The following is a 23,095-nucleotide window of genomic DNA, read 5'->3' on the forward strand; positions in this document are numbered from 1 at the left end:
GTGGCCTATGGCATGGCCGCTAGTGGACCAATCGGCGGGATCAATCGTGGAGGCCTTCCTGCAGGGTTACGTTTTCGATAAAGGGGCCCCAGAGCACCTGCTTACGGACCAGGGTAGAAATTTTTCGTCCCGCCTTTTGAAGGAGGTGTGTGACGTATTGGGTACGAGGAAAATCCGGACATCCCCATACCACCCGCAAACCGACGGAATGGTCGAGCGTCTTCATCGAACATTGACGTCTATGTTGTGCCAACAGGTTAATTCGGCTCAGACAGATTGGGATCTACATGTCCCGGCGGCTTTAGCCGCTTATAGATTGGCCCTACACGCTTCCACAGGGTATTCGCCATGTTATCTAATGTATGGGCGTGAACCAGAAGCCCCGGCCTTGGTCAGGCTGGGTGTGAAATCTAAGAGCAAGTCGCCAATGGTGGCTGTCCCCATGCGCGAGTCATTGGATCGGTTGAATGAGGCCAGGGAGGCCTCGCTACGAAACACGGAATGAAGGCAGGCAGCTAATGAGCGTCTGCACGGTGGGCAGCCTCCACGGGAACCATGGCAGGTGGGGGACAAGGCTTGGTTACATTGTCCGATGGTGCCGGTGGGCACATCACCAAAATTCCACCGGCCCTGGCAGGGGCCCATTGAGATTGTAGAAGTTCGTCGGGATCAAAGTGTAAGGATTCGCTATGGTCGACGGTTGTGGCACATTCACCCGTCACGGTTGAAGAGATATGTGGTGCCGTATGATGCGTCATCTCCAATCCCGGAATGGCCTGTATTGGATGTGTCCGACGAGTGTCCTGGGGGGCGATGGAAGGATGCACCTCAGCGGTTTGCAGGAGCACCATTTTTGAGGCAACGGCCACACCGGGACGCACAAGGCCGTGGGTGGCTCTTGTCGAGGAATGGACAGGGTGATGGAGATGGACGCACGGTTCGGGCAGAACGCTGCCCTGTGGCTACGGACAGGGATGCCCTAGCCCCTGTTCAATCAAGTCGGGGTGACGGACCGGCCGCGGGAACACGTTCAAGAAGATTAACTTTTACTTAATTCCTTGGGGACTTGGGGTTGTGTATATTTGTAATGCGGGCGTAAACGGCCTCGCGGATATGACGTCACGGGGGGAGGGGTTAGGTCACGTGAGAGAGAGGGGTAAGCTCTTAAGGGAGAGAACCGGAAGAGACGGGAGGAGAGTATGTGAATAGAGACAGGGTGAGGCCACGCAGGGCGGAGAGTGGAGAGTGGCGAGATCGCCACGCGGTGAGACTCGGCACCGTCGGCCAGCGGTGACCGGGCACGGGTGGAACGGAGAGCAGCGGTGGAGCTGCCGCGAGAGCAGCTGAAAGACTGCACAGGGAAGCCTGCAGCGGAGCTGCATCGGAGTGGAGAAAGGCTACGGGAGCGACGGCAGCTGTCGAGCTGCCAAGCGGGGAAGCTCTGAGCGAGGGCCGTGTGGGACAAGTTGTAAGAACCCGAATAAAGGACAACGGAGACAGACACAGTGAAAGAGTCCTTTATTACATATTGAGCATCTTGTGTATTGTGGGTTCCGCGTGGCGTATTTTTTACAACAAATGAAGGGCCCTTGGTCTCACTAGCTGGCTTTTAAGTGCAGCTAATTTGGTTGAAAGGGCAGATATCTGGCAAAAAATGTCAGCTAGCTAACTAATTTCTGTTAACAAGTTGAATAATATGGGCAGCTAGCTAGGGAAAATGGACAGCTAGATAAAAAGAGATAGCTAGTTACGGTAAGTCAAATAACGAACGGCTTGCCATAATATGACGCTCTTCAAACTGTCCTGTTATGCAGAATGAACTGACTTGTTGGTGAATATTGTATCATGTCACAGCATATTGTAGCATGCCAACCAGTGGCTCAGTTGTACAGAAGCGCTGTACTCTACGAGAGGCTCTCGTTTTAAGCATGCACTGCATGTGTAGAGGAGTAAAATGGGGACGTGACGTCAGGTGTGCCGTTCAGTGCGATGACGTCACGTCTCCGAGGGTACTTAAGGGAGACCCCGTGACGTAAGCGGGGTCACTGTGGGAACGGGTAGAGTAAGAAGGGTGAAGAGGGAACCAGGTGTAGAGATGGATCGAATAGTAAGTCTGGGGAGAAGCCGGTGGTAGCCGTAGAGGTGCTCTCTCTCTGGTCGGTGGAGTCGGCAGAGTCCCCGATCTGACACGAGAGAGAGAGACCGGAGCTAGCCGGCAGTGACCCGGACTCAGAGTAGGCCCCCCTAGCCCCTGGGAGTTGTGTACCCTGGTGTGTGTAATATTGTAACAGCTTTAATAAACCCTGGCGGAAGCCCTTAACTTACCTCCGTCTACGAGTACGTCCGTGGGAGCTTCTCTACACATGTACCAAGGGGCCCAGCTGTTACGCTCGATGTAAGCACCGAGAGGCCTGGGGGCCCTAGTGGTCAGATCACGCTTTAAGCCCTAGGGGTCTACAGCTCACGCTTTAAGCGCAGAGGGGCCCAGGTACCCTCACACCGTAGGTGCCGAGGGGCCCAGGGATCCTAGTGGTCAGATCAAGCTTTAAGCCCCAGGGGTCTATGGGCCCTATCGGTCAGCTCACTCTTTAAACGCAAAGGGGTCCGGGGGCCCTCACATTGTTAGCAATGAGGGGTCTGGGGGGCCCTAGTGGTGAGCTCAAGCTTTAAGCCTCGTGGTCAGATTTCGATTTAAAGCTTTCGTGACTGCAGGGATTCATCTTCTTGGTTCTTTCGGTAAAGTCACGTAGAAGGTGGTCAGTGGTCAGCTTGCGCTGTGCGCACTGAGGGCCCTGGCGTTCAACTTCCTTTGGAAGTCTTGGGCCACGCACCGTTGTGTGGCCTGAGGCTTGGAGGTCCTCTGGCAGTCCAAGGCCCCGGGGCAGTTGCCCCATTGGCCCGGTCCATTATCTAGCCTTGCACCCGGTAACCCCATGGGATGTGTGAGCGGGCCACTTTGAGCACAAGCTTGGTGAAACGTTCGTGGTGTTATGGCTTTGGTGGAATTTGGGAGATAGTGTGCTTGCCGTCTTCAGTAAAAGGTTCGCAGTTTGCCTTTCTTAAATTGTATCGTGGCACGGGAGTGGACGCGATTGTTGTGATTTCGACCCCGATATGCACCAATACCGGCCTGTGCTGACTTTTTAGGAAATTGTCCAGAACCATTCTAGAAGTACACAGCGGTTAGATCCGAACTGGGAAACGGCACAAAGCACAGGTCAGAGTTTAAATCCTTCCTCCATTGTGCAGAATGGAAGGTGCCTCGATCTTTAGTGTCGAACAGGAGGAACAGGTTACCACTTGCTGCCCAGTGACTGACTTCTTCTGCGCAAGTTTTATCGGTTGCATAGCCCCAGGCCATGTGATGGCTGTTGAAGTTACCAGCGAAAACTACGGGATGAATTGTTCAGGCAGCATGTTTGGGCTCCATGCTGTACTTGGAGGTGTGAACTGTATGCATTTATCATAGACACCAGTGGTGAAGGAAGCTGTCAAGTTGCTCGAAAAAAGGTCTCCCGACTCGATTGAGAAGTACCGGCTTGCCAAGAGGGCAGCAGCTGCAGCAGTTGCTGAAGCGAAAGCACCGGGTTGTGGGAGGAATTTTAAGAGGCCATGGAGAGGGAATACTGGGCAGCCTCAAAGATGTTCAGGCAAATCATCCGACTCCTTAGACAGGACGTGTACCGGGCTGTTCTCAGTAAGGGTGATGGAACATTGACCTCAACTAAGGAAATAGTCGAAAGGTGTAAAGATCACTTAGAGGAGCCCCCACGACCTGGTGGACATGCCCTCCAGCTGGGAGGGTTGGATCCATCACGACTGCTGAAATCGCTGGGGTGGTCGAGGGCCGTCATAGCAGCAATGCTGCTGGTTTGTACGAGATGCGCCCAGAGTTGTTGAAAGTGCTGTACGGTGTGGTAGGAGTGTCGTGATTATCACGCCTCTTCAATGTTGCATGGAAGGCGGGTACAGTACCTCTGGATTGGAAAACTTGGGTCGTGGTTCCCATCTTTTAAAAAAGGGACCAGAAGGTATGCTCCAACTACAGAGGGATCACACTCCTCAGCGTCTCAGGTAAAGCCGATGCCAGAGCGCTGGAGAGGATGCTCCACCCAGTGGTCGAGTTTCAGATTCAGGAGGAACAATGTGGATTCCGTCATGGTCATGGAACAATTGACCAGCTCTTTTCCCTCTCACAGATATTTGAGGGGTCATGGGAGTATGCTTCTCAAGTCTACCTCTGATTTTTTTGACTTGGAGAAAGTGTCCCACATTAGGAATGGATCACTCTTTTAATTATGTCCTTGTGCAGCAAGGGAGTAAGGTGTGGTTCTGTGACAGTCCTGATGTGCTGTGCAGTGCATCAATGCATGTGTGTACAGCAGCATGTGGTGACTGAGTTGGGCCATTAGGTGGCTGGCAGGGTTATTGAATGACCACGCGGATATACCAGTCACATGGTTAATGACGACTCTGGAGCAATGCTGTTTGTAACACGTGCTGTTGCATTTTACAGGTAAAGGACCCAAAGGTTGTTTTTGATCGTTATATAAATGTTCTAGACTTGTTCTAGACTTGTTATAGACGTTAAGCTTGGCTTTGAATTGTTCGTTTGTGATATATGCAATTAGAGGGGTTTTAGCACTGTGCATTGTAAAGGGATGACGCACTGTAATTACCTACTGTCATTGTAATTGTCTAACTCTAATACTGTTTAGTCTATAACCATGCCCATGTACCCAGAGTATAACTACTTGCAATGCTATTGAGACATGTAAAGTAGTAAGCTATACAATGGTGATATACAGTACGTATACTGTACACATACAGTACATATAATGGGTGTAAGATACCGATATAATCGGATGGTATAGATAGACATACAGCTTAGGGTTAAATGAATATTCGAATAGTGATGTGCAAATGTGATTGTCAAAGACAAAGATGGTTTAGCAGTAGTAGAATTGGGTTTAAGAGAAAACTGTTAATGATTAACCGGACTTGGACACCAGCCACATGGTTAATGGCGACTCGGGAGGAATGCTGTTTGTAACACACGTGCTGTTGCATTTTACAGAGTGACGGTGCTGTTCTTCACAAGATTAATAGTAACCACAATAAATGTGTCTGCCCTCGATTTGGAACGCCTGCCCACGTCCTTCATTTCGAGTGTGCAGCAAAAGCACATGACCGTGTTTCCCACAATATTTTATTGGAGGTGCTGTGGGCGTATGATGTACTGGTGCCGCTTTTGTATGCTATCCGGTCCCCTCTATTCTCAGAGTAAAAGCTGTGTCCGTATTCTTTGTGTTAAATCAGAGTCGTTCACTGTGGGTGTTAGACTCAACCAAAGATATGTCTTGTCTCCACTCCTGTTTGTGATTTTCATGGACAGGATATCAACACACAACCAAGGTATGGAGAGTAACCAGTATGGGGGCATGGATGTGGCGTCGTTTCTTTTTGCAAATAATATTGTCCTTTCGCCTCGCCAGTCTGTAATTTCCAGCAGGCACTTGAACAGTTTGATGCCTCTTGTGAAACGGCTGGGATAAGGATCAGCACCTCCAAATCTGAGGTCATGGTTCACTCCCAGGAGATGGTGAATTGTAATCTCCAGGTGAGGGGGGAAGTGTAGAGGAGTTTCAGTATCCCGGGGTCTCTTTTGTGAGTGATATTACGTGGGAGCAGAAGATCGGCTGGTAAATTGGTGCTTCGCCTGCAGTGTTTTGGGCACTATACCGTTCGGTGGTAGTGAAGCTGGAGCTGAGTTCTCGAACAAAGCTCTTGGTTTACAGGTCGATCTACAGATGGCACAAACGTAGTGATGGCCCCACATTGTGGTAATTTTGGCCCTGAAAAGGATCTTTAGTGTTGCAATCCTGATCCGGAGGCCCTTTTCGGGCATTCGATCACTGGGATAATAACATTAGTTTTTGACAAGCACGTAACAGTGGAGACCACAGGAAGGTTGCCATCTTCTCCACTCGGAGGTGCAGGGGAAGAACAACATACTATGGGTCTCTGTGCGAGTCGATGTATGTTGAGCTTTTATCGCACTGTGCTAATCGGAGTGTCACGCAATGTGAAGTGCACGTGATCAGGGTGGGGGAATTGGTGGTCTGACTGCACCCAAGGCCTTGCCGGAACAGTGGGTGCTCGCCCAACGGCAACTCCTGCCTCTCAGGCCCTCGTGAGCCATCGCTCTGTTTCCGCTTGCAACTCCTCCGGGGGCGCATTGTGGGACCCTCTACCACGCTGCCGGGCCTCCATACGAACTCGACAGGCCCACTTCCTCTGGTGGATCTTTACCTTAATCTAAGTTGTCTTGTGGTTGTTGTTGTTTGACTTGCATCCCACTGGGATTTTTGCACACAGTGTTGGTGTACGGTGCTTTTTCTGCAATATTTTGCTGTCTTTTCTTGGATTTTCTGTTTGCACTTAGTCACATAGTCCCTCTCATAGAGTTAGCTACCTGCCTAACAACAGCAGTCACTTGCACACCCACAACGGACCACCAACAATATGAAGACCAAGACGACAATCTTGATTTGAAGCTTTCGTGACTGCAGGAATCCATACTCTTTGCTTCTTTCGGTAAAGTCACGTAGGTATTTTGTACCAAGACTACACTCACTGTGTAATATGTAATCTCTCACCTCGGGTTTGGCTGGACATAGAGCAACATTATGGAGTGATTCTAGCTCGTTTGCACAGTGCTGTAGCACTCGAACTCAGAAGGTTACGACTTCCCATTCGTCTACCCACGTCCACTCTCCAGCGTGCCCTCCTCCAGACTAACCCGCTTATGTACTCTGCACCCCCCTTCCTGGTTTATGCCCACTTTGGGCCAGAGGTCGCAATCGGGTACCCAATACCCGGCTATCCGTACCCAGCCGGGAACGGGTACGGGTACCCGTTTGCGACCCTGGTGCGGCCGGGTACAGGTACGGGTAGGCCGTGAGTCACTGGTGAGTAACCGTTTGTCACTCCTCATTTCCCAACGTCTTGTCTCTTCTCACAATTCAAGTTCCTAGAATCAACCCACCCGCGCCTGCAACATGGCTTCATCTCAGAGGTTGCAATCGGGTACCCGTACCCTACCCGATACCCGGCCGGGTATCGGGTAGGGTACAGGTACGGGTACCCGTTTGCGACCCTGGTGCGGCCGGGTACGGGTAAGGAATCAAAACCCGTTTGCGACCTCTGCTCTGGGCCCTAGATCCCTGATGCACTACCGATTGTGGTGGGGTCATACGGGATTCGCCAGTGCCAATCATGTGACTCCGAATGTCCCATTCCACCCCTCCCTGCCGCACTCAGTGGCCTGCCAACTGTCAATCAGCTTTTGAGTTATTCCCAGTGAGAAGTGGTCATTCCCACGGGATTGGGGACCGCCATGTATTCGATCAACATTGAACCGCGTACTTGAGGAAAACACAGAGTCAGCCCTCCAACTTGCAGCGACTTGGCCTAAAAATCTTTACTCTTTGGTTTTTTCAGTAAAGTCGCACAGGTAAAAATTAAGTAACTAAACTAAATTTAGTTGTTTAAATTTTTTTTTCATTTTTTTGTTTATTTTATTTTTCACCTACGCGACTTTACCGAAAAAACCAAAGAGTATGGATCCTTGCAGTCACGAAACCTTCAAATCTAGAACTAAAAATCTTTGTTTATTGTGGTGTGGAATGGCGGTCCCAGCATTAACAGAGAGTGAGAGCGACTCATAAACAACGTCTCCCATATTCCGCTTGCCCCTCCGTCGCCAACACAGGGACCCCTAGCCCGGTGATTTATGGCTCAACATAGTTGCTACTCGCTAACAACACTTGCCTCTACACGGGTGATCTTTGTATTTGTCTTTTTGGGAAGTTGTCGCTATCATCATAACGTTTGATGATCTGTATCTCACTCAGTCTTCGTTGACTAAAAGCACTACTTTGTTGAATATCTGTGTAGAGGAATAGTGGGATGACGTCATGTCATCTGTAGAGGAGTGGGTTGACGTGATGTGATGATGTCATGTCATCGAGGCGGCGGGGTACTTAAGGGGGACCCCGGGACGAGGGCGAGGTCACCGTGGGGAGAGTGAGGTAGTCGCCATAGGGGAGTGAGAGAAGATGGGAACGAGACCCTGCATGGAAGACATCCCAGCCACCGCCGAAGAAGGGCTAGAGATGTGGAGGTCTCACCTCATCACTGGGCGGTGATGGGTGAGCCCCCCCGCCCGGGGCAGACGAGGTGATAGACATAGGGAAAGCCGTACCGGAGCATAGATGGCTGAGGAATGTTCGCGTAGAGAGTTCTGACGTGCGCCATGACGGGTGTAAGCGTCGAGTGTAGAGAGTGTAAACAGAGTGTGTGAGAGTGTGAATGAACGGCAAGCAGCCCTATTTAAGAATCCTTGTCTCCGTCTGGCTCTACAAGTCTCCTGGGTGTCAAGAGTTACTACACTACAATTGGTGACGGAAGTGGCCATCGATCCTTCGCTGCTTAATTTCAAGAAAGCTGGAACCCGTCGCTGGCATAGTGCTGACCGGTGGAGCGGATGGACGACGAATGCTGCACCGGAGCTGTATCATTAATTTCACAAGCAAAACATGTACATCTTATTGGTTCTTCCGGTAAAGTCACGTAGAATGGAAATAATAAAAATAAAACATAATAAAATAATTCTCACGACGTTTCGGCCACAACGCAAGCAGCCGTCCTCAGGTGAAGAACAGGTCTGTCGAGAAGAGGACGGCTGCTTGCGTTGTGGCCGAAACGTCGTGAGAATTGTATTTTATTATCTTTTATTTTTCTTATTTTATTATTTCCCTTCTACGTGACTTTACCGAAAGAACCAAGAAGATGAATCCCTGCAGTCACGAAAGCTTTAAATCGAAAAATAAAACATGTACACTTAGAACATAGGTTTTCATAGCCTCGCAGTAGGAGTGGAATGCTAAAAAATGTCCACATTATTCCTACACGACTTGACAGCGATTATCACGTTCACAAATATATATTATTTTTACGTGCCAATCTGCTGATCAGATCATGACCAATAAAGCCCCTGATCCGATGTCTTCATATTTTGTGATTGAATTTGACATCATCATGCAATGACGTTTCACTCAAACCACTTTTATGATTTACCACCAGATAGTGAACTCGTGCTATTGTTGTATCGTGGCAACCACCGTGGTTATTGTCCGATTATGAACCTGGCACCAGTGACTTGAGTGAAGTTACATTTATTTCAATCTCTTTGTGCTTAAGTCCGTAACATAGCAGATACAACCATGCCAGATACAAATGAATCAATTCCAGATGATACCCAGATGAACCAAAAGTGAATATGAAAGCCAGGTAAAACTAATCTCAGATTAAATCAGATACAAACCAAATAAAATAAAATACAATTTTTTTCAAGTGTAACCCAAAATATCCAACTGTAAAATGTACTGTGTTTACCGTACCTTACCACTCCAATCTGGAAGACTGTGAATGGGGTGATGTACGTAGTACTACGCTCTTGTATCAACAAGAACAATTTTATTTTGTTTGACCATCGCAGGACTGGTACAGCCTTTGCAGCAGTTTTACCGGTTTCGCCGTATTGGCCCGAGACCACCAGGTAATGTTGGAAACCGGATAATCGTGCGCCGCATAATCGATTATCAATTATACTTTCAAGTCAATTTCATATTACGTATATTGCGCAGCTCGAGAAAGGTATTGACGTGAATTTCTCACCGCTCCTGGAATTGTGAGATTGCCTTCGTCCCCATGATATTTCTCGAATTTTTTGTAACTCAGAGAGTGGTAACCCGACATTATTATTACCTGGAGGATTCAGCCCTAAATGCAATTCTGGACACAATTATTGTACAGTATTTTGGAATGCAATGAGCATGAATGACGCTATATATTGTGAAATTAGTATTATTATCATTACTTAAAGCCAAATAAGATAATGGATACAGTCAGGAGCAGAGGGAGAGATGCGGGCCTTCAGGGCAGGCTGTCCCTCAGGCGCAGGTCAGTGCTGGCCATTTTCTCTTTGTAGTCCTGCTCAAAGGCCTCCAGCTGAGCAGCAGAGAAGTGATTCCTCCAGTCACCCACCTCCCCTGCAAAGACAAAACAAAGACAAAGATTCCCCGTATAGGCTTAACAAACTGTTGGGGTAAGGGCTGTTAGCGAGCACCTATGAAGACACACGAGGCAATGGGAGTTCATCACCACGCTCGACAGCTTTGTCGACTTTGGGGAGGCCCAGGGTCAGTTCAGATTATCATCACCAATGTTGGCTGTGAGCCGGAATCGAACTCGGGTAGCCGGGGCAGGGTGCTGTAATTCGTCATGGGGTTGTCTCAATATCATCACCATCAACAACCGCCACTCACCACTAAGTGATGGTGACATCACCACGGCGATTGTGCCAGGCTACGTGCACTTTTAATGCCACGTGAAGTGTCGAATGCCCACTGGCAGGAGGTCACGTGACAGACCTAGGTGCCATAGGTGGACCGATTGAGATGACTGGAAGATCTACCACCTATGCCCTCTACTGTGCAAACTTGCTGTGTTTTAGCCACCCGGTGCTCCGCTCATTGTTGTGAGCGTCGCTCCTCTGCCCTCCGTTGGGTAGTTGGAGCCAACTTCCTCCAACTACCCAGGAGCGGCATTCACGAGCCTCCTGCTCCACTGAGGCCGGTCTTGACACTGCTGGTATGAAGATCATCCCCATCCTACCACCACCTTCATTATTATCACCATGTGCCCCAACTGAGCCTCCAAAAAACCTTGTGATCTTTACCCTTGCGCATGAAGGGTGACACGGAGTGGTCCAAGCACTCGGTGGGCAAGGTGCTGTAGTTCGTCATGGGGTTGTCGCGCATCATGGTGAAGGTGCTGAGCTTCACCACCTCACGCAGCTGCTGCTCGGACAGTGGCCGCTCCAGGAAGTCGGCGATGCGGGACACCTCACGCATGGGGTCCTCAGCACACACAAAGGGGGAAAGAGGAGGTGGCAAGAGCTTTACGCTCACAATCAGTGACGAGGCTAAGGGACTAAACAACTTGGGTCTCTAGGCTTTTTATAAAGACACACAGCCAGCCCCAAATTGTCTGTGGCGGTTCTCATTGGTCCCATTTGGGAAGAGGTCCAAAAAAAAACTAATGGGTGGGGCCGCCAGTGCGGAAACATCTTTGGTGGGGCTGCCGAATACTAATCTGATCATAATTGAGCGGCCCCACCAGGGCATTTGCCCTGTGGACTGCTGCCCCATCACAACACAAAAAAACAAAGAGAAAGATCCCCGTATAGCGTTAACAAACTGTTGGGCTAAGTTGCTGTTCGCGAGTGACACCTATGAAGGCTGGCACAGCTCACGAGGGGGTGGGAGGCCACCACGCTCGTCCGCCATTGTCTCCCTGAGTGGCGAGGTTTACTACACATCGCACCAGGTACTCATTTTGAGGCTGAGTCGACCTAGGGGAGGCCCAGGACTGATTCAAATAATTGTCACTGGTGTTGGCCGTGAGCGGGAATCCAACTCGGTCGGCTGGGGTTCATAGCGTAGTGCGCTAACCGCTGCACTACCGCTCCCCACGGTACATAATAAATTCATACTCACAATACATACTTAATGTATGCATTCATCAACTCATGCTTGTGATGTCAACTGATTTCAGCCCACACTACAATTCCCTCCACACAGACCTCTGAATGTTTTTGTTGGATCATAATAAGAAAAAAAAGTGAAATGTGGTGGCATTGGCTAAGATGACCACTTTGCCTTGGTTCTGACTCAGGCCATGTCCACCGTACATCAATATTGTAAATGTCGTGGGTTTACTCTCCAACACAACGGCGTGCTGAACTAGTAACTACTAATTGGCTGTGTCGGGTGGTGGAGAGTTTACTGACATTTATATCTAGGCGATCTATCCCAAAAAAAGACAAACCTCTATTTTTGATCCATATTTTTAAAAGTCGTTTTTAAGTCTGAGAGCCGTGCTACTTATGTCCCAGATTGCTTTGCGACCTTACTTCCTTCATGTCCTCGTAGAAGAGGTAGAGAATCCGGTGCTGCTCCCTCACGTTCCACCACCCGGTCACGTGATCATACCACGGGCCGAAGCACACTGTGGGAAAGGGGACGTGGAGCGACCGTGTTGACACATTAAAAGTCACGTCAGGGGGCAATAAATTGCATACACCTAGGTCAGGTGGCTGGTCAGGACTCTAAAGTATTTGACTTGTCCAGTAGTCCCTCGGTAAACAGTGTGACAACCTCCATAATAGAAGTTTTTTGGTTTAGAATATATAAATGTGTCGTTAAAAACGTCAAACTGAGATTGTAAAAGTTGTGGCTTGGCTCTCCAACACACCGGTGTGCTGTACTAGTGACCAATTGGCACGTTCTGTTTACGTGACAACCCTTACTAGTTGGCTGTGACGGGTGGTGGCAGGTTTTAAGGACACATTTATATATTTACGCGATCAAACCCAAAAAACATGTATTATGAATGGTATATGCGTTTACGTTATGCAAGCAAGTGCCATTTTCGGCCAATCAAAGGGCTCGTAAGTGGGGCTGAGCCATGCCCGCAGCCAATCAGCAACGCCTATTTATGAGCGTTTAGACCTCTACTGTGCTTTGTTACATTATGTTTTCTGTTTCGGCAGTGGAAACAGCTCTCTTGCAGACTCAGTGATTATTCACTTATTTTTCAACTTATCAGCGAATTCATTGTGATTGCAATTTTTCTATTGCCGCTCACGGCCAACACCAGTGACGATTATCTGAACCAGTCTGGGCATCTCCAAGGTCGTCTAAAATTAGTACCTGGTGCGGCGTTAAAACATTGCTATTAGGAAAACAACAGCGGTCGTGCGTGGTGCTGGTTACCCACCCATTCGTGTGCCGTGCCGGCCTTAATAGGTGCTGCTGGCTAACAGCACTTGCCCCAACGGTCTGTTGAGGCTAAACAGATCATTTTTGTTTTTATACCTATATGTGTGTGCGTGGTTATGTTGAAACTAAGTTGCAGGCCACGTGAAATGAATTCGGTTCCTCACTACCGGTAGAGTAGTGGGGGACCAGCAGCGTCTGTGGTTGCAATAACCCAGGTGCCTTCACCATTGCCGGTCATGAAACGATGCAGATATTCCTCCCAGGTTCCGGGCTCCGGCTCCATCTTGTTCATTCGTCCAAAGTGGAAGTTGGATACGGCGTTGTCCTTGGCATTACGTGCGATGTAGATCACCTGGGGAGGAGACAGCAGATGTAGGGGTTGGGGAGAGTGGCACAGGGAGGCACTAAACTAAAACTGCATTCCCTGTTCACCTTGGGGTGCGACAGGGATGTCCTCTGGCTCCTACATTATTAAATATCATCTTTAACCACGAAGTTCCAGAAACTTTACATGGCTATACCCGAGGAATTACCATCTGGAACCGATACAATGGGAGGCTGATCGATTCCTAGTGTGGTCGAGGGATGGCTTCCTATTGGTGAACTATGTTACGTATGCTGATGATTTGGTGATTGCTGTTCATTCAGAGGAGGAGTTGGAGGTGCTCCTGCTGAGCCTGGAATGTGCCACTAAGAGATGGGGTCTTACCATCAGCCCCACCAAAACTAAGCACCTGCCTGGGTATTTTGTGCCATTAAACACTCCACACCCTCAGCTCTCCATTGGTGATGGAGCAGTTGTGGTGAGAGAGGAGAGTTTCCCATACCTGGAAAGTACACTTAAAGCCAGCTCAGGTTGACACCAGAGGTCTCCCTCCAAATCAGTCGGGCGACATTATATATTCATCAGCTGCATAACGCTGAATGGAAGCTACCTGGTCTGTCACTCTACACGAAGCGTCGGGTCTTCTCGGCCACAGTCATAACCTCCCTTCTCTATGCTTGTAAAACGTGGACCCCTCTAATGAAACATCTGAACCGGTTAGAAACATTCAGGCTGGCCGACCTACGATCCATCCTGGGTTTAACAAGGCTGGATTGTGTGAGAAGCCTGCACATTCTTGAAAGATCTGGACACATTCCCATCAGTAAGATCCTCCAGCAGGCAATGCTGCTGGGTTATGTAGCCCGCATGCCCAGCTACCGCATGTCCAAGCTGCTTCTGTTTGGATGACCCCAGATGCATGCATCGCTGCTCTCGGGCTCCAGCCAGCAGTGGAGAGAGGAGCGGTACAAGGAGACAGCAAAGCTTCAGGCGGTAAGTAGCAGCTCGGCAGTACAATGGACTGTGCGGTTAGAGCGCTGATATGAGAAGAAGTGTCTTTTTATAATGCACCATAGTCTATATTAGCATTCCCTGCGTGAATTTTAGTGGACGCCCGGTGGGGAGCAGGTACGGGCAAGGACATTCAGCAGATGGTGAAGGGAGAGCAGCACAAGGAGGCTGCCTCTAGCGCCACGCTATGGTGGGAAGGAGCGAGCAGGTGCCTGGCTCGCTTCCTCTGCTCTGGCGACGGTGTTAGGCCGGTGGTGGTCCACGACCCGCGGGGTCGAGCTTGACCCTGGATTCGGGTTGCTGCGACTGTGTCTCCGTCTTTTTATTTCTTCGTTATGGACAGCTCGCGTTCCGCTCTCCCGGTCACTCCGCGGCACGTCGCAGAGTTGACGCCCCGCTCCCGCGCCGCTCTCGCGTCTCCGCTCTCGCTCGCGCTGCCCCCGCTCCTGCGCACCGCTGGCAGACGGTGCGCTGGGAGCCGTCTCCGCGTCGCCACGTGGCCGATGGCTCGCGGAGACTCCTGACGTGGCCCAGCTTCCAGCTCCCACTAACTCCCCCGAGCCCCTTCCGGCTCCCGCTTCTATCCCCTTTCCACGTCACCCAGACTCCGCCCTTCGCCACACCCCTTAAGAACTTTCCAGATAAAACCCCTCCCTTAACGCCCCCCGGCTCCGCACTTAGACCCTGCCCCCGATGCTTCGTGGCGCCTGATTGGCTTAGGGGCTGGGGCGGCGAAACCCCAAATACGCTCGCATTACATCTGTGAATGCAGCCCAAAGCGGGTGGTAAACGCCATCTAAGACTTGAAGTGCCATACGGATATATGAGTTCGGGGACGCATTGGCTTATGTGTGAGCTTTGGGTTAAAGGGATCCTCCTGTAACACATTGTGAGTGTACTACCATGGTAGCTTGTCTGAAAATTAAAGAGAGACCAACCCTATTGAATCGCTTCAGACGAATGCTCTCGATTTATCTCGATAGACTCGAACCCACACAATATACACGGAAGTGGCCTGGCTAAAAAAAATATGATAGTGCCGTCAATGAAGGGCAGCCTGGAAAATCAAGCAAGAGACTAAGCGTGGTGGTGGTGATGGTGATGGTGGTGATGGTGATGGTGGTGATGGTGGTGGTGGTGGTGGTGATGGTGGTGATGGTGGTGATGGTGATGGTGGTGGTGGTGGTGATGGTGGTGATGGTGGTGGTGATGGTGGTGGTGGTGATGGTGGTGGTGATGGTGGTGATGGTGGTGATGGTGGTGGTGATGGTGATGGTGGTGATGGTGGTGGTGGTGATGGTGGTGATGGTGGTGGTGGTGATGGTGGTGATGGTGGTGGTGATGGTGGTGATGGTGGTGGTGGTGATGGTGGTGGTGGTGATGGTGATGGTGGTCCACCTTGCAATCGTTGTCCCAAAATGAGGGTGGCACCAGCTGGTAGGGCAGGTGAGTCTTGATCGTGCGAGGAGACGGCAAATCATTCAGCACCTCCACTCCTGGAGATACACGTGACCAGGAACATCACAATCTCTGTGGGTCTCTATGAGTATGGGTCTCTCTGAGTACAGGTCTCTGTGGATGTTTATGAGTATGGGTCTCTGTGAGTCTCTATAAGTATGGGTCTCTGTGGGTCTCTATGAGTATGGGTCTCTGGGGGTTTCTATGAGTATTGGTCTCTGTGGATCTCTATGAGTATGGGTCTCTCTGAGTACAGGGTCTCTGTGGGTGTTTATGAGTATGGGTCTCTGTGGGTTTCTATGAGTATGCGTCTCTGTGGGTCTCTATGAGTATGGGTCTCTGTGGGTTTTTATGAGTACGGGTCTCTGGGGGTCTCTATGAGTATGGGTCTCTGTGGGTCTCTATGAGTATGGGTCTCTCTGAGTACAGGGTCTCTGTGGGTGTTTATGAGTATGGGTCTCTGTGGGTTTCTATGAGTATGGGTCTCTGTGGGTCTCTATGGGTATGGGTCTCTATGAGTATGGGTCTCTCTGAGTACGGGTCTCTGTGGGTGTCTATGAGTATGGGTCTATGTGCTTGAGTATGGGTCTCCTCTGAGTGTTGGTCCATGAGTATGGGTCTCTGTGGGCCAGGTAATATCTGAAAAGAGCTTTGTAGCTCAATGGGGGACTTACACCTGGTAAAAGTAAAAGATAAATAGTTGAGTTATGTTATTTTGTTTGTATTATGACTGCAGGTATTGCGGTCTATGCAAACATGACTCCTTGCAAAAAGGTGTCAGTTTTGTTGCCAGATAGAAGGGTAAAGAACCAATTATCATAAATAGTTGAGTTTAGTTCGCTGCTGCTGTCACCTTTGCGAGACGTCATGACATTCAAGCCTGTCCACTCCATGAAGACGATCCTCTCGTACACGGGGCCACGTTTGCAGTGTTCCACGTCTACTCCACTCTGAATCAGATCCACGATCTCCTGGATCCACGTCGTACCTAAGAGAGGTAGGGGGTGGGCGGAGGGGGGGTCAAGATGGAGGTGGTGATGATTATGAATGTGGTAGTTGTGCTGTTGATGATGATGGAGGCAGTGTTTGTGATGAAGGCGATGAAGATGGTGGTGATGATGGTGGTGGTTATGATAATATTGAATGTCGTGATAGTGGTGATGATGGTGATTATGGTGGTAGCAGTGGCGGTGATGAAGGTGGTGGTTGTCATGATGGTGGTTATGATGATGAATGTGGTAGTTGTGGTGTTCAATGAATAGCTCCGTATTGCCTAAACAACTTTTGTTCGGCCGGATCGAGGGGGCTAAAGGGGCGCGGCACGGGCTAGAGAAGAGATGGAGTGATGTGGTACAGGAGGATGTGGAGCTGAGTGGACTTGCCGATGATTGGTACCAGCGGTGTCAGGTTCGGCCTCTGTGGAGGAGGCTCGTGAAGGACGCTACTGGGCAGTTGGAGGCAGTCGCCCTCCAGCAACAACGGAGGGCAGAGGAGCAACGCTCACAACAACGAGCGGAGCGCAGGGTTGCTAAAACATAGCACGTTGATACAGCAGGGGGCACACGTGGTGCAATGGCAAGTCATATCATTTAGTCAACCCATGGCACCTGCTCGGTCTGTCCTGTGACCTGCCAGCGGGCATGCGACACTTCACCATCATCAGCCTGGCACAAGCGCCGTGGTGGCGTCACCACCACTTCTTGGCGGTTGGTGTTGTTGTAGATGGTAGAAGTGGTGAAGGTGGTGGTGGTGTTGGTGATGAAGGTGGCGGTGATTATGGTGGTCGTTAGGATGTTTATAAATATCGTAGTGGTGATGATGGTGATTAAGAAAATGGTGGTAGCAGTGATCGTGGTGAAGGTGCTCGTGGTAATGATAAAGGTATCGGCGATTATAATGGCTACCGTATTAAGGTAGTGGTGATGGTGATTATAATAATGATGATCACGCTAATTCTGATTGATGGTGATGATGATGAAGATTATTATGATTGTCATCGCGATTGTCACGATGATTATGAAGGTGGTGAATGTGGTGGCAGCGGTGGTGGTGATGATGACGATGATAATGAAGGTGGTAGTGATGCTGATGGTGGTGCTGATGGTGGTGCTGCTTCTTCTGTTAATACTCACCCGCCTTGGGGTAAGTTGCTATCAGGAGGTCTCCGGGCCTGGCTTTAAACGACTCCACCAGGCTCCAGTCCCTCGCTATGAAGTCCAGCATGGCGACTCCATGCACCGGCAACAGTTTGGGCCTCTCCATACCAGCAGCTCAGCAAGTAGGACGCTGGGAGAGATGGGAGCAGGTGAGGAGGAAGAAAAGCAGTTGGTTGAGTCGTCTGCCCCGTTATTGAACCCGAGTACTTCGTTGTTAATTACAGGAGACCTGGGTTTGAGTCAGAGTATTGTATACATTGGAGTTCATCAGCGATCTCCCAAGCTGCACACTGCCAATGGAAGCCCCCTTGTGTGTTTGTGTGAAGGTGAGTGTGTGCAGGGGAGCGGTAGTGCAGCGGTTAACGCGTGGAGCTACCAACCCAGGTTCAATTTCCGCTCACGGTCAAAACCAATGAGGGTCATCTGAACCAGTCCTGGTGCCCGCTTCAAATAATTAAATGGAGCAGTGCGTAAAAACATCGCAACTGGGGAAACAAAAGCGGCCGTGCGTGGTACTGGTCACCAACCCCCTTCATAGGCGCTGCTACTCGCTAACAGCACTTGGCCAAACAGTCTGTTAAGGCTACACGGGGAATCTTTGTCTTTGTAGTGTTGGTAATATCGTTTCTTAAAGTTCACAGCAGAGGGCAGCACATTCCCACCTACTCGGTCACGTGATATAAACGTTTGTTGCCTGGCAGTCCAAACCGTTTTTTTGCCAAATTAAAATGTTTCCTGTTTCCAATTAAGCATGCATATGTGTACGTCATCAGGTTTTATTCCGGTTCTGTTCCGATGATGCACACGGTACGTTCTGTTGACGTTCATATGTTACTATCGGTACCGAGGCGACCACTGCCGTGTTTCTTTGGCGGAGTTTTTGCGTCAACTATTGGAGAGTGGAGTGGCCGTCGTGTCGGTACGGTTCTCTGCGGTGAATAAAAACGTCTTTATGAAAAACAAAGGCGCAGCTTGAACTGCGCCTCTCTGTAAATTAAGTTAATGCCGAGCCGCCCGCGTGGGTTCCGAGATGCGGCGGTGAAAGGAACCCCATCATAGACTCATCACACAGAGACCCACAAACTCACCACACAGGGACCTATAGACTCACACAGAGACCTATAGACTCACACAGAGACCCGTAGACTCGCACAAATACCCGTAGACTTACCACAAAGAGAGCCATAGACTCAGAACACAGAGACCCGGAGACTCACCACACAGAGACCCGGAGACTCACTCACACAGAGACCCACAGACTCACCACACAGAGACCCGGAGACTCACTCACACAGAGACCCACAAACTCACCACACAGAGACCCATAGACTCACTCACACAGAGACCCACAGACTCACCACACAGAGACCCGGAGACTCACCACACAGAGACCCACAGACTCACCACACAGACCCATAGACACACTCACACAGAGACCCACAAACTCACCACACAGAGACCCGGATACTCACTCACACAGAGACCCACAAACTCACCACACAGAGACCCATAGACTCACTCACACAGAGACCCACAGACTCACCACACAGAGACCCGGAGACTCACCACACAGAGACCCACAGACTCACCACACAGACCCATAGACACACTCACACAGAGACCCACAAACTCACCACACAGAGACCCATAGACTCATCACACAGAGACCCACAGACTCACCACACAGAGACCCATAGACTCACCACACAGAGACCCATAGACTCACTCACACAGAGACCCACAGACTCACCACACAGAGACTCGTAGACTCACATAGACCCATAGTTTGTCATTCTTCCACTGCACCGCCAATGAGCACGTTTTGCTACTTACATCATCAGTCTGTCAACTCCAGATGCCTGGGTGAATCGTTTGCTAAGTGTTGCCCAATCCTAGCCGGCTGGCTTAACAACTTAATAACGTTGGAGGAGGTGGGCATATCCACACTTTACCCCACCACCACCACCAGATGATCAGCTGATCACAGACTCAACTCGGATGAACCCATTCCCATTGCTCGGGAGATAGAGGTGGAGCGAGGGAGTTATCGATTTTAACCACCCTACTTTGAACCCAGGATCTCAGCTCTCTGACTTATACACCGTGAAACCACAGTGGCTAGGATATGTTAAATACCTCGCCTGGTATACAGGAGGTTGTGGGTTTCGTTGTATTCGCTTTATTTTTATTTTTATATTTCTTATATCTACGTTACTTTACCGAAAGAACCAAAGGATATGGGGCAAGTGCTGTTTGCGAGCACCTGTGAAGGCCGGCACTGTGACACACGAAGTGGTGGGTGGCCAGCAACACGCCCGGCCGCCTTTGTCTCCCCACTGGCGGTCTTTACTACACACCACCGCACCCGGGTCTCATTTTGTGGCAGAGTGGACCTAGAGGGAGGCCCAAGACCGGTGCAGATAATCGTCACTGGAGTCGGTGACCTTGAGTGGGAATTGAACTCGGGTCGCCGGATTCGTAGTGCAGTTCACAGTCCACTGCGTGCCCGCTAGGCACTCTTGACACACTCAAATTTCATGCATGTAATTTGAACTTCTTATGCACCGTACGTCGCTAATCGTGCTTATAATCGAAGGTGTCTCTGTGTAAGTCTGTGGGTCTCTGTGTGAGTCTGTGGGGTCGCTGTGTGAGTCTGTGGGTCTCTGTGGGGTCTCTGTGTGAGTCTGTGGGTCTCTGTGTGGGTCTGTGGGTCTCTGTGTGAGTCTGTGGGTCTGTCTGAATCTGTCGGCTCTGTGTGAGTCTGTGGGTCTCTGAGGTCTCTGTGGGTCTCTGTGTGAGACCGGTCTCTGTGTGAGTATGTGGGTCTCTGTGTGAGTCCGTGGGTCTCTGTGTGAGTCTGTCGGTCTCTGTGTGAGTCTGTGGGGTCTCTGTGTGAGTGTGTAGGTCTCTATGTGAGTCTGTGGGGTCTCTGTGTGAGTCTGTCGGTCTCTGTGTGAGTCTATATACTAATTTATGTCGAACTTCTTTCGCACCGTACGTAGCAAACCCTGTCACTCACCTGATATAGCCGCACACACTCGAACAAATACACTCACACTGACACACAGAGATAATTAGTTTCCCTGTGTGTCAAGTAAGTGTGACCCGTTCTGCTCAACACACCTGGGCGCGCATGAACCTGGATGCGGACAAACAGCTGGGCGTGGATGAACCACCTGAACATGCATGAACGACCTGAACACGCATTAACAACCTAAACACAAATGAACACCTCGCACGGATGAACAATTGACACGGGTGAGAAACCTGAACGCGGTTGAACAAACGGACGCTGGTGAACGCCCCGACACGCGTGAACATCTGAACAAGAATGAACCCACCTTAACGCAGACGACGAACCAACCCCCACGCTTGAGATCCCACAGCCTCCGACTTGCGGCTCAACGGTGGCGCGATGCGATGCCAAACTCCCCCCCACCACCGAGGTCGGCAAACTGAGAGCCCAGAGCGGATGGAGACCTCGCCTACACGACACAGGCCACGGTGCCTCACAGCTAAAGGGGTTGGGTGAGTCTGTGGGTGAACTCCCGTTTGCGTTGCTGCTTAAGAATCAGAGTGGGCGGTGCGTGGGGTGGGGTGGGTGGCTTTGCGCTGTGCTGACCGAGGACACGGCGTTCCCCCACACCCTGGCCCCACTTGGAGCCATTCGCACACAAAAGCAAAGATCCCCCGTATAGCCTTCAATGTGTGCATATGTACGTCTCTCTCTATGCATCTCTGTGATATGTCTCTGCTTATATGTCTGTCTATATGTCTCTGGTTCTGTGTTGTATCTCTCTCTCAGCAAGAACGTAATCAACCAGGTAGGGTGTTGACTGTTATGTTATCCGACTCTCTGTTGTATTACATTACATGTCTAAGTATACTAGATTTGTGTTTCTATTTCATTTATACCTGATGATGATTGCTTGTGTTGCAATCGAAACGTCGTATGCTAGTATTTAATTTATTACTTTCTCTTTATACGTAACTTTACCGAAAGAACCAAAGAGTAATTCCTGCAGTCACGAAAGCTCCAAAATAAGAATACTTCAATAGACAGTTGTGGCAAGTGGTGTTGGCACCCAATGAAGGTCGGCGCAGAGGCACACGCGGGGGTGGGTGGCCAGTAACCACGCCCGGCCGCCTTTGTCTCCCCAGTGGTGATGTTAACTAGACGACACGCCAAAAACTAATTTGAGGCTGAGCAGACCTAGGGGAGGAGGTGTTCGTGGCCCTGAGCGGGAATCGAACTCGGGTTGTAGCGTAGTTTGTAACGCAGCGTAGTGCTAACCGCCGCACCACCGCTCCCCATTTCCACACTTTCACCACCACCACCATCACGTGACCTGCTATTCAGACTCAACTGGGATGAACCCATTCACACTGCAAGGGGTGGAGAGGTGGGGGGGAGGGAGTTATCGATTTTAACCAACGTACTTTGATCCCGGGATCTCAGCGTTCTGACATCCACAGTGGGTGACCCGTTGGCTAGAAGATGTCAACTCCCTCGCCTGGTATACAGGAGGTCGCGGGTTCGATTTCGACCATGACGACACCTGCTGTATATTTGGAGTTTGCGTGCCTCTCTCTCTTTTTTACGATCAGTGGAAATAAGAAGATGCTCGGTGCTTCGTTCATCATTTCGTTTATTTTTATTTTTTAAAATAACTTTGCTTTATGTAAACCCCCACCTCTCGCTCACTCTCTCCCTCTCTCTCTCCCCACTCTCTTTTTTTACGATCAGTGGAAACAAGAAGAGGCTCGGTGTAGTCGGCACTTTGCTTCGTTCATCATTTCGTAATTTTTTGTTAGATTTTTTTTTATAACTTTGCTTTATGTAAACCCCCACCTCTCGCCCACTCTCTCACTCACTCTCTCTTTCTCTTCCTCGTGGTCGCGTGGATTTTGTTTTTCTGGTCCTGCGGTTTTTCGCTCCACATTCAGAATGAACATCACGGCGTTTAGACTATTTGGCTGCTTTAAAATTCCACGCGATGATGATGATGAGCCCACGGCGTTGAGATGGCCAGGTAGCTTCTAAAACTAAGAGCAACTATATAGCTCAGCGGGTCCTTACCTGGTAGAATTAAACATAGTTTAGTTCGGAGTGAACTCCAGTGCTCTTGCTTTAAAAGAATGAGGGTGGGCTGATGTGCTGTGTTAAAGGTAGGGAGGGTGAAAGTGTGCGTGCGTGTGTATATGAATGTGTGTATTGTCTGTATTTGTGTGTATGT

At 50.0% G+C, this 23,095-nt stretch overlaps 1 protein-coding gene across 2 annotated transcripts; it reads right to left on the reverse strand.

Annotated features, from left to right (window-relative positions):
- Window positions 1–9,223: 9,223 nt before the first annotated feature.
- Window positions 9,224–21,380, reverse strand: LOC133360711 (sulfotransferase 1 family member D1-like). Of its 2 annotated transcripts, none has more exons than XM_061579497.1 (8): window positions 21,200–21,380; window positions 17,835–17,988; window positions 16,556–16,690; window positions 15,643–15,740; window positions 13,134–13,260; window positions 12,041–12,135; window positions 10,805–10,985; window positions 9,224–10,115 (listed from the first exon to the last, which is right to left on the reverse strand). In XM_061579497.1, exons 2-8 carry the CDS (start codon window positions 17,962–17,964, stop codon window positions 10,000–10,002), a joined length of 882 nt encoding a protein of 293 aa, XP_061435481.1. In that variant the 5' UTR covers window positions 17,965–17,988; window positions 21,200–21,380; the 3' UTR covers window positions 9,224–9,999. The 2 variants fall into 2 exon arrangements, with proteins under 2 accessions (XP_061435481.1, XP_061435482.1); XM_061579498.1 differs by lacking the exon at window positions 21,200–21,380 and adding an exon at window positions 20,122–20,141.
- Window positions 21,381–23,095: the final 1,715 nt, after the last annotated feature.

The sequence above is a fragment of the Lethenteron reissneri genome, chromosome 69 (genome assembly GCF_015708825.2).
Source record: "Lethenteron reissneri isolate LAM-NWPU_2019-01 chromosome 69, ASM1570882v1, whole genome shotgun sequence".
NCBI lineage: Eukaryota > Metazoa > Chordata > Hyperoartia > Petromyzontiformes > Petromyzontidae > Lethenteron > Lethenteron reissneri.

What these genes read in the sequence shown, in the direction of transcription:
- LOC133360711 (XM_061579497.1), bottom strand. Translation starts at nt 17,964, where the DNA reads ATGGAGAGGCCCAAACTGTTGCCGGTGCATGGAGTCGCCATGCTGGAC. An exon ending in TTTGGGACAACGATTGCAAG is followed by an intron (nt 13,261 to 15,642) that starts GTGGACCACCAT and finishes TCTCCTCCCCAG; the next exon opens with GTGATCTACATCGCACGTAA. An exon ending in TCTACGAGGACATGAAGGAA is followed by an intron (nt 10,986 to 12,040) that starts GTAAGGTCGCAA and finishes GTGTGTGCTGAG; the next exon opens with GACCCCATGCGTGAGGTGTC.